At 36.4% G+C, this 18,895-nt stretch overlaps 1 protein-coding gene across 2 annotated transcripts in view; it reads left to right on the top strand.

Annotated features, from left to right (window-relative positions):
* SPATA16 (spermatogenesis associated 16) overlaps window positions 1-18,895 on the top strand; it is a 227,097-nt gene that overhangs the window by 25,154 nt on the left and 183,048 nt on the right. For both annotated transcript variants that reach the window (XM_070582355.1, XM_008530780.2), the window contains exon 2: window positions 2,632-3,262. In XM_070582355.1, the coding sequence (XP_070438456.1) occupies window positions 2,651-3,262 (612 nt within the window). In that variant the 5' untranslated portion in view covers window positions 2,632-2,650. The remainder of the gene's footprint in view (window positions 1-2,631; window positions 3,263-18,895) is intronic.

The raw sequence follows: 18,895 nt of genomic DNA, 5'->3' as shown, positions 1-18,895 counted from the left end.
CTAGGAGGAAGACTGGAGTGGAGGAGTTTGAAAGAAAAATAGGCAGAGGAAGGGAAAGAGAGAGAGAGAGACAGACAGACAGATGGAGAACAATTACCCTCTGGAAGAAGTGGTTATAAAGATAAACTTAAACATTTACGTGTGTTTAAGAGATGTGAAATAAATGCAGAAGAGATAGGTAGTGCTACCGTCGAGGCTCAAAATGTTACTAATAACAGCCAACTACAGATATTCTAACGCATTTTAGCCACTGGTGCTTAAAGTAGAGAGAGAGTTTAGAAAATATACCTGAGAGGTACCGTGAAAATTTTGGAATAGCTCACCCACCAACATTTCCTTTTTAGAGTTTTTTGCAGTCACTTGTAAGAATGAATATGAATCTGAGATCCTTCGAATCAAATATTTTGAACTTTAAACAAGTTTCAAGAGCTTCACATCTCTTTTACTTCACAGGCAACATTGGACAAAGAGGGGAACATAAATATAATTTCTATAGTATTCATAGGAATCAAATTTTATTTGGAACTTAGCCACACTGTGGAATATAAATTTTACTCAAAATTTCACATGACACTAAAAAAACCATACAGCATATATATGGGGTGTTGGAGTTGTGCTACTTCCATTTCTGCATCTCTGCTACTGAGAGGAACTTGTTGGTGTAGACACATAGCCATAGCGTCCATCCACCAGAGATCTCAATTCAAGGACTGAAGCTAACTTTTACTCAATCCGAATCATGTGTGGCACAAGAGCAAACATAACACAGAGTCATGGTCAAGACAGTTTTCCCCTTCCTGCTCTGAGTAGCCACATTAGTAGTCCAAAAGATGCAAGAATTGGATATCAGGAATGATTCTAAGAGAGGAAAAGAAAACAGGACTTTGCCCAAAGTAAAGCTGTCTTGATGGGGCCCGTGATCCCCAGCCTTGATGGTCTCCTTCAATATTGAGTATAACACAGATGCAAAAATTTCAATCTTTTATGTGTTTTCCCCCCATATACACACAACTCTAATGTGTTAGTATAAATCAGTGGGGAATCCAGGATAGCTGTTATTGGAATTACTGGAACTCAGTCTTTCCTGTGAGATAATATGAGATCATCATAGTAGAATTTCTGATATGTCCATGTTTGACCTAAACCTTTTCTGACGTCACAAATGTACAATGGCAGGGAGGAGGCAAGTGCCTCAGAGGTTAGAGTCTTATGTACCATTTTGTTTCTTCCTTTACTTCCCTTAAGAATTACTGAGTCAAAGTTCAGGGGGTTTTAAAGGGTTTCTGTAGGCAAACTGCTATCTTTCAAACAAATGAAAATAATCAACAACATTAACAAAAGGATAAATTTTGAGAAGCTACTCAAAGACTTTATTTTGAGCCAGGCACTGTCCTTGTGGTAGTTGAAAAGAAGCAAGCATGTTAGTTTTAATCTCATTGTTGTCTTATATCATACTCAGTCCTTCTTTCTTGCATTTTCTCTTTTCTTTTTGTTCTGATATAAATTTGCTATTCGCTATCCTGAAGAACAGCATGCTTTAGAGGAAGAACCCTAGGCTAGGAGTTAGTGAGTGGAAGTCCCAGGAGAGAAATAGCAATCCAAGTTCTGCTAATGACCAACAGTGTGACTTGGATGAGCAACTTAACCTGTCTATCCTTTAGTTTCTTTGAAAAATATCATCCTTATTCCTATCTACCCTACAGAGTTGTTTCCAGGACAGAATATGATAGGTAAAAGAGTCTTAAAAAATCGGCACTAACCATACTATAGAATCATTAAATCTTAGGATGTTTTATATTTTGAAACTAATATAGAAGCAGAGATAGAATGTGGAAAGCTTTGACTCAAAAGACTGTTAGTTATTATGTTGTTCTGAACATTAGTGATTTAGGAAAATGCCTCATCATCATATAAGGGACAGTATTGATACCACTGCTACAAAAATATTAATACAGTAGACTCAAGATGAATATGTGGCTGCACATCTAATGTGAGATTGAAGGTCATGTTCTTCTACTTTCAAGTCAGTTCTGAATAATAGTTATCTTTAAAGCTGCTTAAACTTGAGATTTTCTTTGCTAATAGAAGAAACTAATCGAGGAAACATTGTGCTCACAACATTTCTGGAAGCTTTTCACGGGAAGCAGCTGTGGTTTCTTTAGACTCCCAAGTCTATTATGCAGGTTAGCGGTATACTTTATAATGAGTTCTAGACCACCTGCCTTTCTGAGGAAATTAATATCGAGATGGATTTTTTTTTGTCTTTTTTGACCTCAGTGGCTAAGTATAAGATTTTCCTATGTGATGAATTTGAGCACCCCCTAAAAACGTTCATTCAATATTGTTCAGCTATAGATGATCATTCTTTAAGACATTGTCTAAATGTGTTTTCGACAAATTCTTGGTGAGTTTTGAGATGGAAACATACACTTCCTTCGTAAAACAGTCAACAGATGATGTACATGCAGCTTTACTTTAAGGTGATAAATACCTATAATTGAGTATTACAATTATAAATTGTAAATGAGTAAAACAGTGTTTGAAATGAATTTGACTATAGTCTTAAACCATTGGAATTTCAAAATATTGTTTTAATTCTTTTTCTTCTTCTCACCCTTCTCATCCTTACAGGAGTTTCAGGGAGGAATAAATGGATTCAGGAAGCAGTAGGGGTTTGGAGAATACAGTTAATAAGGTCTGTCCGGATCAGCTTGTTCCAAAGATAAACACAAGCAAGAAAATGTCCACCTTAGCAAACCCACCCAGTATCCTGGAAATGTCACAAGAGATTAAGAAAACCTGTGGGGATAAACAGGTAGAAATCACAGTTGAAAGAATAAAAATGGCAAAGAGCATCAAAGAAAAACAAAGCAATGATTTAGAGAAAGTGGCCTTTAAAAGGAAGGCAGAAGGTGAAGAAAAGCCAGCTGGAAGGAAAGAGGCAAAGATAATGGAACTTGACAGCCCGTTGATGACCATGCCTCTGCCTCACATCCCCTTAAAGAACATCATGGATGTGGAGGGGAAGTTGGTCTATGTCGATGAAGAGGATGTGAGCTATGAATTTGTAGAAACTTTCGTGTCCACTGGGATTCGGCCAACGTGCCAAGCTGCTGAAATAGTAGACCCCTTGCATGTACCTCATTTCAGCTTTCTGCCTCAGATTGACAAATGGCTTCAAGTAGCCTTAAAGGATGCCAGCTCCTGCTACAGACAAAAGAAATATGCCGTGGCAGCAGGACAGTTCAGAACAGCATTGGAGGTATGGAATTAAAGAAAATATAAATTGGTGATGGGAAGCTGTGAAATGGAGAGTTGGGACTACATTGAGCAGCTCTGATCATACCATAATGAGCAGTGATTATGGGGTGAAAATATTGAATAATAACAGGATTATGTGGTTCTCGGTTTATGTAAGCAAATAAGATATGCTGAAATTAATATACCTGTGTGTACTTGACATATAGAAATCACCCCAAAAGTATGCCTCATGCTTTTTCTCTGTTAACAAACCCTGCGGTGAATGGTAGCATATATAAAAATGTAGCTGGTTTTGTAATTTAGATGTACACCTATAAAAGCCATAAAGTTTTAGTGAAACGGTGGTGGGTAGAATATAGATGCCCTAGAAGTAGGCAGTTAATGAGTATATGAATTGTCCCCTTTTAATATGTAGTCTTCATGATTAAATGTAACCATCTTTACTTTTTAACATGGGCTGATAATTTATACATGATACTTACTAAAAACAAAATAACACCATTTTACTTTATCATCAAACTTCGCTTTCCTTCCCATTCTAGTGAGCTTTATGAATCATTATTTTTTTTCTTTGGAAACTGGTAAGTTTGCCAATATCTTGGCATAAAGAAATAGCCCATGGACTAAAAGAAACTTGAGAATCACCTTTAAAACACAAAATAGTTAGTGGGAAAATTTCTCCCTCTCATGACTCACTGAACCTATAGAAAGACCAAAGTGTATAACTAGAAGTCCCATTAGGCTGGCAATATTGGTGACTGCATATTTCATTAATTACAAGAAATTTTCAATGCATTCTAGATATGCCTGGTGGCCACTGGAGATATAAAAAATGAGTTAAGACATGGTCCCTTTCCTCTAACAGTCTGGTGAAGGCAACAAAGCAGGAAACAATTAAATAGAGATGGCATAAAGGAGTGATTGATCCACCATGGGAAGGGGGACATGAGCAGGAGTCAAATGTGAGATGTTTGTGATGGAGATTTAAAGAGTAAAGTATTATTTCCATGGTTACTTGCCAGTTAAAATGACTGCCTCTACAGTGAATTACTAATGGACAATACCAGACAATGGTGCCCTGAAATATTAAAAAGAAAGTCTAAGCACAAAAAAGAGGCCCCTAGATATATGAAGTGATGAGCTAGCAAACCAATAGATGTGTCTAGAAATACTTGTGTCCTCGTAAAGGGTCAACTACACAAAGAAGGGAAGAGTGATGCACTATGTAAACTTGTGAACGATATAAAGCACGCCCACTCAGATTAAGTTATTCACAAACCACCGAGAACTCTGCTATTTTTTGAGTGAAAGTTCAGCAACCTCTGACTGAGGAAAGAATGCTAAAGAAGGTTGCCAGGAAGGACCCTTGGCACTTCTGCTAGGGCCATTTCCAGCTGAAATTTTTTCGAGGGGGGTAAAGGGCAGGGTTAAAGGTATAATTTGATAGATAAAGAAAAGTAATCACTTTGGCAATGAAAAAGGCATAAAATAAAAGATATATATTAATTTAACACATACTTAATATCTATAATAATGATATAAATTTCAATATATATATGATGATACAACCTTCATATTAAGTCTAGGTAGAAGCCAAAGATATCTACATTAACTGGAAGGAAATATCCAGCTTTCCAAAATACCCAGTGTTCATAATTGTAAAATTTGAATCAGGTTTTAATGGCCCCAAATAATTGTACTAACAAATGCTTGTGTTCTGAGAGAGTCAGAACTCTCTCTTGTGCACATTCTCTCTCTCTGTCTCTCTCTCTCTCTCCCTCTCCTCCCTCCCAAGGGTTTTTAGGAAACCTTTGGATGCTGACACTAATTATTGGTAATTAACAAAGGTAATTATTTCGGGACCAAAACTTAGCTTAGACATCTGCCCTAGCTTTTGTCTAATTATCTCGGAAGTTAACTTTGAAATCTTACCTAGACTGTCTCTTAATAAACCAAAGCTACTGGGAATGGAAAAAGATTTTTAACTCCTTTAACCCTTTCTTCTCCTAAATTTTTCTCCTAAATTTAACTTCTTCAATACTGAATGTTCTCAGGTATTCTTTAATGGATCTCTCCCTTGTAAAGGCTTTGAGTAAGACAGGATGGATGACAGATACCATGGCATAATGTTAAGTATCACACCTGAGAGACAGATCATCAACAAATATTTGAGTGTGTATAAGTTACGATTAGCTTTGGCTGCAAGTGACAGAAAATTCAAAATAATGGTGTCTAAAGAAAGATAGGACTTTATTTTTCTCACACACAAATTTAGGTTGTTAAGTGCTGGTATGATATGATCATCAAGGTGCCAGCTTCTATTTAGTTCCTCAAGATGTGGTTTTGACCTCATGATCCAAAATGGTAGCTCCTTAGTATCATCATATCCACATTCTAGCCAGGCAGAAGAGGTAAAAAGGAAGGAGAGAGGCACACTGTGTCTCTATAAGCACACTTCACAGAAGTTGCACACACCGTTTCCATTTTTTTTCATTGACCCAAATTTAATCATGTGGCCACACAAACCCACAAGGAAGGCTGAAAAATATAGTCTATTCCGGTTGGCCCTAACATTCAGAGTCCTAATACTGAGGAAGAAGGGGTCAATGGATATTGAAAGATAACCAGCAACTTTCCCATAGAGTGCTTATTACGTGGGAGAGATTGTAAGGCATACAAAATGCTTGCCAACTGGGTGGTACAAAGTCAGCTGTACGAGTACACAGAAGACTGGTTATGGTTAAAGGTAAGACCAGAGAAAAGAAATAGGAAAGTAAAAACTGGGAAAGGCCCTGGAGATTTATGAATATTTATTAATTGACATGATAATTTCCAATGCCTCTAAGAAACCCATTAGGAATATTCTGCTTACATGTTGGTTTCCTCGTGCTCTTGACAAAGTATTAATTCCATGCCTTCTTTTCCCTATATAAAGTTGAACCAGTTATGTAGGTAAGATTAGTCCTTGTCTCATCAATCTTGGTTAAGTTTTATCGTTTGCTCTTGTGTTTGTATTCATGTCAGAAGTCACACCAATAGAGCAAAAGGTATAAGCTGAAGATAGAAACACAAATTCATATTAAATCACGTTTTCATGCCTAGATGCTATTCCCTGTAATTTTTAAAGGACAACTATATAAATTCACCCACCATAAAAATAGTAGGGGTTCTACAAGGAAAAATACAGAGCACTGGCCTCATGTAGTTGTATTTGCATATTAGGCAGTACACACCACTATTCAATAAATTGCTTGGCTGTCAATACAAATAGGAAGAGATTAATTAATAAACGCTCTAGTTGCACTTTCATGAGGAGAAGAAAAATTATTAACAAAGTAAAGACTTATAGAAAACATAAAGGTCTGAGAATGTACTAATCAGATTTTTCTTGCCACTAATAGGAAAAACACTCCAAGAAATTATCAAAGGTTCTTCTAAGTTTGTACCATTCAACCTAAACAATACCATCATTTCAATCTTACTCATAGGATCATAGTAATTAATAGGCTTCCACCTTTCGAATTAGAACAGATCTATATACACCCTTCAAGATTCACAGCTTCAAACAATCTCACTGAACTAGCCAAAGAAGACAGCACACAGCTTATCCCTTACCAACCAGAACTTTCAATTCTTCTGATTTCATCACGTAGGAACCCCTGGAGGTGCTAATCTTTTTCTAATATCTTGGCGCTCCAGTCACTGATCTGCAAAGTCAGAGTAATAACTCACATTTATGGAACTCTTTCTATGTGTCAGGTACTGTATTTTACATTCTGGGAATGTCGCATTCATGGTTGCATTTTATTATTACAACAAACCTATGAGATAGAATTATTATTATTATTATTATTTTGTTACTAATGAGAAAACCAAGAGTTAAGTAACCTGCTGAGGGTCAGCAGCTGGACATGGTAGATCGAGGAGCTGCACCAGGGTGGTGTGCTTTCAGAGCGCACCAGCTTAACCACTATGCCTTTGCTACTCTAAGTGTGAGTGTGTTGGAAATACAGAACTTTGGACTGTGCCAGGCCTGCAGAATCGAGATCTGCTAAAATGCACAAAAGTGGTCCTTGTGCATGTCGCAGTGTGAGGAATACTCTCCTCTGTCATACGTCAACATTGAACAGATTGGCCCTCTAATTAGAACTCTGTACTAGTTTGGTCCCTAATTTAAAATGTTCTATGCCCAACACTAACTTCATAAAAAAGCATTTCCTTTTAAGCAGTTGTTTCTATAACAGTGATTCAGAATTTTTGGATTTCAAGGACCCATAAAATTTTTTTAAAAATTGGGGAAGAGGGGTGACATTGTATTTGTATTGTGTAAAAACATTATAAAAATTATCACCTAATACCATTATTATTTATAAAAACCTGGAGCAGTTTAAGACCAAAAAGAAAAAAAGATAGAAAACAGAAAGGGCATACTCAGAATAAAGGGTATTTTTTAAATAGATTGTATTTTAATTTTATGAAAAGTTGACTAAATTGGCTTTATTATTTCTCCCCCTTGAATCAGTAAATCATTGGTCTGAGAACCAGTTTTGGGAATCATTGTTCTAGAACACATTCCCTTTATGGTAAACATTAGGTATCCAGGACGATTGAACCCACACCAGGGCCTTATAAGATTATTTCCAGTGTAATGGAATTTGATATGAGGCAGGTCCATTTTGGAGCCCATCCAAGGGGGTTTATTTAATGAACTAGCAAGGATATCTCATTATAGGGCAGCCTCACCTATAATTGCTCTGCTGAGAATAATTCTGTAGCAAATCTCTAGGGCATGAAATGTGGATATCCCAGAAAGCTTAACTTAAATGGATTCTAACACAGTTAGTTTTTAGTGCAACATAATCATGAAATCGAGAATTCACCAAATTCTCTGAGTGCCTGAGCTGTCTTTTTATACATCTGTGGGTTTGCATATGGATTCAGCATACCTTTCTTAAACATCTGCTGGGGTCTGGGCACTTTTATTCAAATAATCATCACAAAAACCTTTGGGATAGATATTATCGTCCCCATTTTACAGATGAAGAAACTGATGCTTGTGGAGGAGGAAGAAATATTCCTCTACCCTCTAGAGGCTGGTCTAAGAATTAGATTGACATGAGACAGAATAATAGGAGAAAATCAAACAAAGCTTAGTAGCAAGTATACATGGGAGAAACCCAGGAAAACTGAGTAATCTCCAAAATGACCAAAGCCATCACCTTAAATATCATATTCAGCTAAAGACCAAAGAAGATGTTGGGGGTAATAGTTTGGGATTTCAAAGGGCAGGAAGGCAGTTCACATGGAAATAGAAAAGCAAATGTTTGGTAAACAACTGTTTGCCATGCCTTGCAGAGACAATGGGACATGGAAAGGACTTTGATCAAATGGACCTTGCTAGGTTCCTCCCTGTCTACCACACCTACTTCGTATTATACTATAGTTATCTAAGGTGATAGCTCCTTCCTGAAATAGGCCTTCTATTTTAAATTCTTTTAGGCAGTTAGGGGGAAGTTCAAAGTTTCTTCCTGAGTCTTTTGTTCTTAACAATAATCAAGCAAGAGACACATTTTGGGATAGCAAATTCTGCTCCCCTACATGCTCTAAAAAGTCTTAAAAACTTACTTAAAGTTCCACAACCAGTTTGTGGTAGGGCTGAGGTTGAATTCTAGTGCCCTGATTTCACATCTGGAATTCTTTACACTATTGCTCTTCATACTTTACATAAAATTATACAGGAATATCACTAAAAATGCAGATTCTGATGTGTTAGGTCTGTAGTAAGCACCAGATGCCTCTTTTCAAATAAACTCCCAAATGATGTCCATGCTGGTGGGACCATTCTGAGTAGAAAGGATTTATGCCACACCACTGGTCGGTTCTCAAATGCCTGCTGTTGCCCCTCCATCAAGTTAGCAGTAAGCACTTCCATCTATCTGGCTCATAGAGCCATAGGTGGCCAAATGGGTCCAGAGCTGTGATGAGTGGAGCTGATGAATTTAAAGTCACACTATGTATTTGATGCCACTTCTGGTGATGTGTGACCTTCAGCAGCTTTCTTAACCCCTTAGAACATAGTGAAGTAGGAGTGATAATAAACAGTGCCCAACTACAAGGTGCTTTCCCATAGGATATCAGAATTGCTTATTGGAAAACTTGATGAACTCTAAATTTATATACAAGTTGTCATTGTACTTCTCAAGTACCTCATTTCCCTGTACCGCATGTACTTAACTTAAAACTTTAGCACCCCAAAGGATTTTACCCAACTCAATGTTTATTATCATTGTTTTAATTCATATTCCACTTTCTCTTTGATTAACATTAAAAATTTAGTCTTCTTTTAATGATATTTGGAATTCAATTAAATTAAGGGGCCAAAATAATGCATTGCTTTCTACACTATACCCCCTTTCAGAAGGAGTAATCTCCATCAAACACTATTTTGAACCATTAGCTGCTTCTGACAAAAATATAAGCTCTCACTTAAATGTACAAATTATTATGCGAGAAATACTTCATTTTTATGTAGTTGTCAGGTATAAACTGACTGCTGAACTCTGTATGTTCAGGATTAAACATTTCAATTTTTAACTTGATTGTTGCCATCTTTGTTCTATCCAGGGATACCATAACTAATAATTACTTAATGATAAGAGATGTTTTTTTAAATGCTAGCAAATTTACATAGCAGGAAAATACAAAATGAACGCCTCTCTTAACCTCAAAAATAAAATAATAAAAGTAGATATATCCCTATAATTAAATGATAGTTAAATAAGACAAATCTCTAGAAAAGCAGGATTTGTGATTATAAGAAAAAGTGTGTTCATACGACTAACATATACTGGTTGTTTCAGCCTGACATAGTGCTAAATGCAGGGGATGCAAATATAAATAAAACTTAGTCCCTGCCCTCAATAAGCCAGAGTTAAGAGACAAGGAATAGGGTCTTGCTGCCTAAGTTCCCAGATTTCATTTGCATTTTCAGGTTATGTATTTTCTTACTTTTAGTTTAGTGTTGTTATTGTTTATATCCTAAAAGATTTTTTTTCCCTGATATGTATCCTTTAAGTGGCTATTTAGAAGGACTTTACATATTTCATTGTAATTTAATTAACTTCAGTGGTCATCATCCTGACCCTAGTGGAATCAAAAAGATTAAATGACTCAAGTTACACAAAGGAGAGTTGATAACTGGTTTAAAGGAACACAATATTTTTCAGGCTAAGTATTATTAAAAAGAGATGAGAAATGGGAAGACGATCTGAGATGTTTCCTCAATTTGATGGGCCCCTGTTACTATCAAGTCTTTTTATCCGGATGGCCGTGGCTCCCCTGCGCATCCACCCTCTAACTTGTCTGAGTCCTGCTAAGCCCCCCTCCCTTTCCTGCACAAGAGCAGCCATTGACGCAGCAAGGAAAGGAGCAACAATTCTTATTTGTATGCGGTGCCCATACAATGGGAAAGCTTGTGCAGAGGGGTGTGGGGAGAACCAAAAGGAGGGGAAGTGTAGAAAAAGGGAGCAAGTAAGGATTGCAAGGCAGGCATTGGCTATCTCAGGGAGAACTGAGCTTTCCCATTACGTAGATAGTGGTAGAGTGTGCGGGGCGGAGGGAGTAGGAGAATTTTTAGTAAATAAGACTATACTATAATTTGTATCCCTTTACAAATGAAAGGAGAATCACGTTCCATATAAAAAGATCATGAACCTCATAGATTCTTGACATAATTCCAGTCACCTGGGGGAGCTATTAAATATATATGGATGCCCAAACTTATCCTCAGAGAATCTGATACAATTGTCTGGGGTCCAGACAATGAGCATGCCTGAGGCATTTTTAAGTTCCCACGTCATTTTATTAAGCAGCTAACAATTAAGAAGTGCTCATGTAGAAGATGCTCAACTCTTCCTTCTTCTTTAAAATCACCTACTCTAGGTCTTAACCCACATACGCCTTTCTAAAGGGCATAAGAGAAGTAATATCTAAACATTCTAAAGCCATTAAAAAGCATCAAGAAAAATGTAAACGTCATTGTCATGAAAACTTATTCCTTGGCAATTTACACTTATAACCTTCTCATATTCACTCAAAAAGCAAATTAACTTAATGATTACTTTCCTATTAACACTAAGAAATACATTTATACTAAATTTCAGCCAGTGGTTAGTATGTGTCTCTAAAATATTAAATTCATCCCATGAGTGAAGATTTGATGAAAAATGAATTATTAATCCATAGGAAGCTGAGCAAGATCTTTCTAATGCGCAGGATCATTTCCATACTTTAGAGGTGGTGGTTATGTGTTTGATTCAAATGATAGTAAAACAGAAATCCTCTCTTTCATGCCACTCCTTTCCAGCCTTCATACACGATATAGTGTGATGTTCAAACAGATTCTGCAGGTACCGAGTAGATGAGATCCTCTTGAATTTGTTTGCAGAAACGTAACACAGAGTGAGGTTGTGGTTACTCTTTTGATTCAGATTATCTTAGAAGAAAGGGGGAAACTTTTATTTCAGCATCTAGTTATTTGTTTAACTCTTCTGTTGCCTCATTTGACATTCACTAAAATAGAGAAGACTGTTTCCATCTGGGAAATGATTGTGTTCCTATCAGAGAATAGGATGTAGTTAGGCAGGGGGTAAGAAAAAAAGGGAAACAGACAGATTTTCATTGTGCTGTCTCAGTGTGGTTTCCTTATTTTGTATGAATTGTTATGAGTACCAATAATATTAGATTCATATGTACTTGAATGCCACTACCAAAGTATATTTTATATCCAAAAATAAACAACTTCTGGAGTACTTGTTTTGGTCTATGATGATGATGATGATGAATAATTAAACACTGATTTTGTGGAGTAAGTTATACCAAGAAATCAAGTACAAATTACTAACTGACCACTTTCTCACTTTTCTCTCAACTTTCTATCTCTTCTCTATCTCTATTTCTCTCACTTTTCTATCAACTTGCTGGGTGACATGGGGTAAGAGCACATTATATGACAGGGCTTTGGTTCTCAAGGAATTTAGAGTCAAGCTTTAGACAGAAGTCCTACAACTGTAAGGCAATTAGAAATCTATCAAAGGGCCAGCCCAGGGCCGAGTGGTTAAGTTTGTGCGCTCTGCTTCGGCGGCCCAGGATTTCGCTGGTTTGGATCCTGGGTGCGGACATGGCACAGCTCATCAGGCCACATTGAGGTGGTATTCCACATGCCACAACTAGAAGGACCCACAACTAAAATGTACAACTATGTACTGGGGGGACTTGGGGAGAAAAAGCAGAAGGGAAAAAAAAAGATTGGCAACAGTTGTTAGCTCAGGTGACAATCTTGAAAACAAAAACCAAAAAAACTATCAAGTGTTCAGTGATCTGCAATGGTCACATAGAGCAAAGGTTTAGGATGGGAAAGTTCAATGGAGTTTGCAATACACGTTTATGAGCATGAACTATGTGGCAGGCACTTTATCTGTATTAACTCCTCTAATCCTCACAACAACCCAATGGGTCAAGAACTATTATCCCCTATGAAAGATAAAGAGAGAAAAATGCATAAAGTACTCATGGAAATGATGAGACAACTTTGGGTGAATTTAGAGGTTTAACTGGATCTCAAAAATAAATAGCTGAATGGAAAAGTGGGGTGGGTAGAAGGGATGGAAAATGAGTATAAAATGTGAGAGAAACATTGCTAGTAAGATGGAGAACTTGAGGAAAGAAGCATGAAACAGAAGAAAGACAGCAAAGAGATGGGCAGGCCAGGGAAGCTGTTATGAAATGAGAATGGATACACAACCAGAAGGACCATAACTACAATACACAACTATGTACTGGGGGGCTTTGGGGAGAAGAAGAAAAAAGAAGAAGAAGAAGATTGGCAACAGATGTTAGCTCAGGTGGCAATCTTAAAAAAAAGAAAAAGAGTGAATAGATAGAGCCACATCTGGGTGGTCTTAAAAATCAGGTAGAAGAAATTGGAATTGGTATTGAAGGCAAAAGATTGGTTCTTAGATAGGGAAGTAATAATGTAGGGAAGAAAAGATTAATTGAGAATCAGTGAAGGAAATATTGAATAGTTACTAGTTTATCAACACTGTGCTGGTTACTACAGGAGCTACAAGGAAGTATACGATTTCAACCCCCAAATTATAGTTCTTTACCCTTTCTTCAGTTATCTCTGAAATCTTATTATACTCCTGTTATGGTAGACATTTTATTTGCCACGGCCCAAGTGTTGATTTTAGGGGAAAATGGCGATGGAGATGAGAGTATGAGAAAACCAGAAAGAGAAAACTCAAGGGTAAAATAGGAAGGAGATGAGGGTTGCTAGGGTAGACAGTGCAGGACAAAATGGGGAGAAATGAAGTTTGAAGAGCTGGCAAGTTGCCAGAGGGTCATGCATGCCTTGTCAAGATCTTGGACATTATCCAGTAGGCAATAGGAGGTCTCTCAAAAGGATTAATGTGGGAATGGTAGAGTCAGATTTTTGTGTTTGCTATATCACTTTAGCATATAGAGAGAGCACAAAAATAGTGCTCAATCTCTGGGTTATAACCTATAACAGGATCGTGAAATCAATTTAATGGGTTGTGACCAGTGTTATGTTTAATTGAAATCAATAGAACAGAATAGAATAGGAATACAAAACAATAGGAAATGTCAGAGTTCATGGAAAACTGGAAGATGTTTTACTTTGTGAAAATTTTGTTTCTGTTGTGTATTCAGGTATATCTATATCTATCTATAAGTGGAAATATAGATAGAAAGAAGAGAGAAAAATAAATTATGTGTGCTCCCTATCTAAATGTGTGTATGTTTCTGGTTGTGATGTAAAATATATTTCTTACTTTTTTTTACCATGGATCTTGGTCAAAAATATCTGAAAGCCACTGGTTTAGAGGCAAAGTTGAGAGGGAAAAGACTAGAGGCCACTGAGAGATTATACTCATTGTAATCTAGATGAGAAAAGTAGATGGCAGAACCAGATGAACAATAGTAAGTATAAAAAGGAGAAACCAAAGTAAAGGAAAGAAGGAAGGAAAAAAGGAGGAAAAATTTTTACACCTTGGTGGCAGGGGAGAAACAAAAGAAGCATTTTCTAAGGATCAAAGTGCCCCTAACTCAGGAACATGAGCACATTTAGAAGTAAAGTGGATGAATGCAATTTTGATGTGCTTTGTATGAAGGTTGGTTGCAAGCTCAGTTGGAGCAGCACATTTGTTAGCTAGAGGCATGTAAGAAGCACAGAGGAGAGTTTATGACCACAGATAGTACATTGAGGAATCATCCATACCTGATGCCACCTGAAGTGTAATAAGCAAGAGGGATAAAGAAAGAATCCTGGAGAATGTGAACAATTAAGAAAAGACTATCTCTCAGATTAAGAAATAATGAGACTACACAAAGGGTGAAGGGGTGCACCTACAACATGACTGACAAACAATAATGTACAACTGAAATTTCACAAGATTGTAAATTATCATAAACTCAATAAAAAAATAGAAAAAAGAAATGAGACTAAATTAATTAAGAGGAAACTCTAAGAAGTTACTCCTCATGGACTGAAGCTTTGGGAAAATATCTATTTACATAGGTTCTAGAGGTAGCATTAAAAGTGAAAAATGACCTGTTTGATTGTCAAAGGTCCTTGGAGAGAAAAATTTTAATGGTTATTGCCACAACTCAACTAGGAAGCCTTGCTTCCTCAAGAATGGAACTGGACAGAAGGTTGGATCAAGGTGACTGAGTAGGAAGATGCTTAGTTCATCTCCTCCCACTGACACGCCAAAACTACAGCTACGTATAGAACAACTGTCACTGAGAGCAATCTGGAGACTAGCAGAACAGATTTTCCACAACTAAGGATATAAAGAAAGAGCCACCTCAAGAGGCAGAGATGCAGTCTAGTCAGGACCCACATACCCTTCTCAAACTATTCCAAAAAATTGAAGAGGAAGGAACACTTCCAAATGTATTCTATGAGGCCAGCATTACCTTGATACCAAGACCAAAGAGAGTACAAAAAAAGAAAATTACAGACCAATATCCCTGATGAACACAGATGCTAAAAATCCTCAACAAAATGCTAGCAAACTGAATTCAGCAATACATTAAAAGGATCATACATGATGATCAAGTGGGATTTTTCCAAGGATGCAAGGATGGTTCAACATCCACAAATCAATCAACATGATAAGTCACATTACCAAAATGAAGGGTAATAGTCCTACAATCATCTCAATAGATGCAGAAAAAGCATTTGACAAAATTTAAGATCCATTTATGATAAAAACTCTCAACAAAGTGGGTATAGAGGGAAGATAACATAATAAAACCCATATATGACAAAACCACAGCTAACATACTCAATGGAGAAAAGTTGAAAGCATTTCCTTTAAGATCAGGAACAAGACAAGGATGTGCACTCTCAATACTTTCATTCAACAGAGTATTGGAAGTTCTAGCCACAGTAATCAGACAAGGAAAAAAAAGCACCCAAATTGGACAGGAAGAAGTAAAACTATCACTATTTGCAGATGACATGATACTATATAGAAAACCCTAAAGACTCCATCAAAGAAACATTAGAACTAGTAAATGAATTCAGTAAAGTCGCAGGATACAAAATCAATAATCAGAAATCTGCTGGGTTTCTATATGCTAATAATGAACAATCAGAAAGAGAAATTAAGAATACAATCCCATTTGCAATTGCTTCAAAAAGAATAAAATACCTACAAATAAATTTACCCAAGGAGATGAAAGACCTGTACTCTGAAAACTGTAAGACATTGATGAAAGAAGTAGAAGGTGATACAAATAAATGGAAAGATATACCATGCTTATGAACTGGAAGAATTAATATTGTTATAATTTCCATACTACCCAAAGCAATCTACAGATTCAATGCAATCTCTCACAAAATACCAACAGCATTTTTCATAGAACTAGAACAAATAATCCCAAAATTTATATAAAACCATAAAAGACCCTGAATAGCCTAAGCAATCTTGAGAAATAAAAACAAAGCTGGAGGTATCATGCTCCCTGATTCAAACTATACCACAAAGCTATAGTACTCAAAACTGTGTGGTACTGGTACAAAAACACACACATAGATCAGTGGAACAGAATCGAGAGCCCAGAAATAAATCCATGCTTGTACAGTCAATTAATCTATGACAGAAGAGGCAAGACTATATAATGGGGAAAAGACAATCTCTTCAATAAATAGCTTTGGGAAAACCAGACAGCTACATGCAAAAGAATGAAACTGGACAACTTACACCATCTACAAAAATAAACTCAAAATGGATTAAAGATTTAAATGTAAGACCTGAATCAGAAAGCCCCTGGAAGAAAACATAGGCAGTCAGCTCTTGACATCAGTCTTAGCAGTATTTTTTTGGATCTCTCTCCTCAGGCAAAGGCAACAAAAGCAAAAATAAACAAATGGGGCTGCATCAAACTAAAAAGCTTCTGCATGGTGAAGGAAACCATCAAGAAAACAAAAAGGCAATCTACTGAATGGGAGGAGATATTTGCAAGTGATATATCTGATAAGGAGTTAATATCCAAAATATGTAAAGAACTCACACAACTCAATATGAAAAAAACAACCTGATTTAAAAAATGGGCAGAGGATCTAAACAGACATTTTTCCAAGGAAGACATACAGAGAGTCAATAGATACATGAAAAATGCTCAACATCATTAATTGTCAGGGAAATGCAAATCAAAACTACTCCGGTTAGTCTATTTGGTTTTCAGTTCCAAGAGCTCTGTCTTGAATTTTATTCTCTTTTCTTAGAATCCTGTGCTTGTTTCTCTTATTCTCTTATGTTTTAGCATCCTGTCCTTGTGTTTTTCATTACTCTTAAGGATATTAATTCTAGTTTTGTTTTTAAAGCTTTTCTTCTATTCTTTGCATTGTTTTTGTTTCTTTTGTGTTTGTTTATTTCTTTATTTTGGACTAATGAGCTATCACGTCACATCTGTCAGAATGGCTATCATCAAAAAGACAACAAATAACAAGTGTTGATGAGGATGTGGAGAAAAGGGAAACCTCATAATTGCTGGTGGGAATGTAAACTGGTACAGCCATTGTGGAAAACAGTATGGAAATTCCTCAAAAACTTAAAAATAGAACTACCATGTGATCACTTCTAGATATTTATCCAAAGAAAAGTAAAACACTAATTTGAAAAGATATACGCACCCCTATGTTCATTTGCCATTATTTACAATAGCCAAGATATGGAAGCAATAGAAGTGTCCATTGATAGATGAATGGATAAAGAAGATGTGGTATATATGTATATATATATATATATATATTCCACTTTGTGTGTATATATATAAAAACACAGAGTGTAATATTACTCAGCTATAAAAAAGAATGAAATCTTACCATTTGCAACAACATGGATGGCTCTAGACAGTATTATACTAAGTGAAATAAGTCATACAAAGACAAATACTGTACGATTTCACTTATATGTGGAATCTAAAAAACAAAATGAATGAACAAACGAAACAGAAACAAACTTACATATACAAAGAACAAACTGGTGGTCCCAAGTGGGAAAGGGGATGGGGGGATGGGCAAAATAGGTGGAGGGGATTAAGAAGTACAAACTTCCAATTAAAAAATAAATGTCACAAGGATATAATATACAGCATAGAATATAGCAATAATTTAATAACTTTATATGGTGACCGATGGTTACTAGACTTGCTGTGGCGATCATTTTGTAATACATACAAATGTCGCATCAATATGTTGTACACCTGAAACTAATATAATAGCACATGTCAACTATACTCAAATAAAAAAGGAATGGAACTGGACACACTCTAGCAAACCTGGGGACAAAACTGTTTGGACTTGAAAAGTTAGACTAACTATGTTCATATGTCCCATGTTTAGGATGTGGACCAAAATTTAGCAAGCATAATTTGAACCTTGAAATTTCACACACTGGCACACTTAGTCTTTGCACTTGTTATATGGTTGAGCATATGATATAATCTCAGCAACTTCTGTTAAAAGAATAAACCATAATCTGAAAGTAATACCTGATTTCTCTGCTTGTAATCAAGGAAAAATTGTGCTTGTAGGACACAACCTTTCTGAACAAAGCCAACCGCCAGAAGCAGAGGTGAGATTGGAAAGGGAAGAAGTGGGCACAGTATCCAAAACATTTAACTTGAAAGGAAGAGTAGAAATGGGACGGTAGTTCAAAGAGATTGTAGAGTGATGGGCTGATTTTTACTTTTTTTAAGAATATGAGCACTAGACATGATTTTATTGGACGAGCCCACAGAGAGATAATAAAAGTAATGCAAAGATGACTGAAGGTATGAGACCCCCAAGGAAGTATGAAAAGATGGGGGTCTGGAGACAGATGGAAAGGTTAGATTTGAACACAGGGAAACTCATTCCATTGAGACAGGAAGGAAGAATTTTTATGGGTGGAGGGTAAATTGAGAGAATTCTTAGATGGTTTTAATTGAGTTGGAAGCAGTTGAGGAATTGGAGACTTGAAACCAAAGATTGGACAGACAACAGAGACAAATTAGATAAGGGCCAAATAGGATTAAGGCAGAGGATTCAGGACCTTTCTAA

This window comes from Equus przewalskii, chromosome 18 (genome assembly GCF_037783145.1).
Source record: "Equus przewalskii isolate Varuska chromosome 18, EquPr2, whole genome shotgun sequence".
NCBI lineage: Eukaryota > Metazoa > Chordata > Mammalia > Perissodactyla > Equidae > Equus > Equus przewalskii.
The sequence above is the reverse complement of the archived record's forward strand: the minus strand, read 5'-3'. Positions and strand labels throughout refer to the sequence as shown.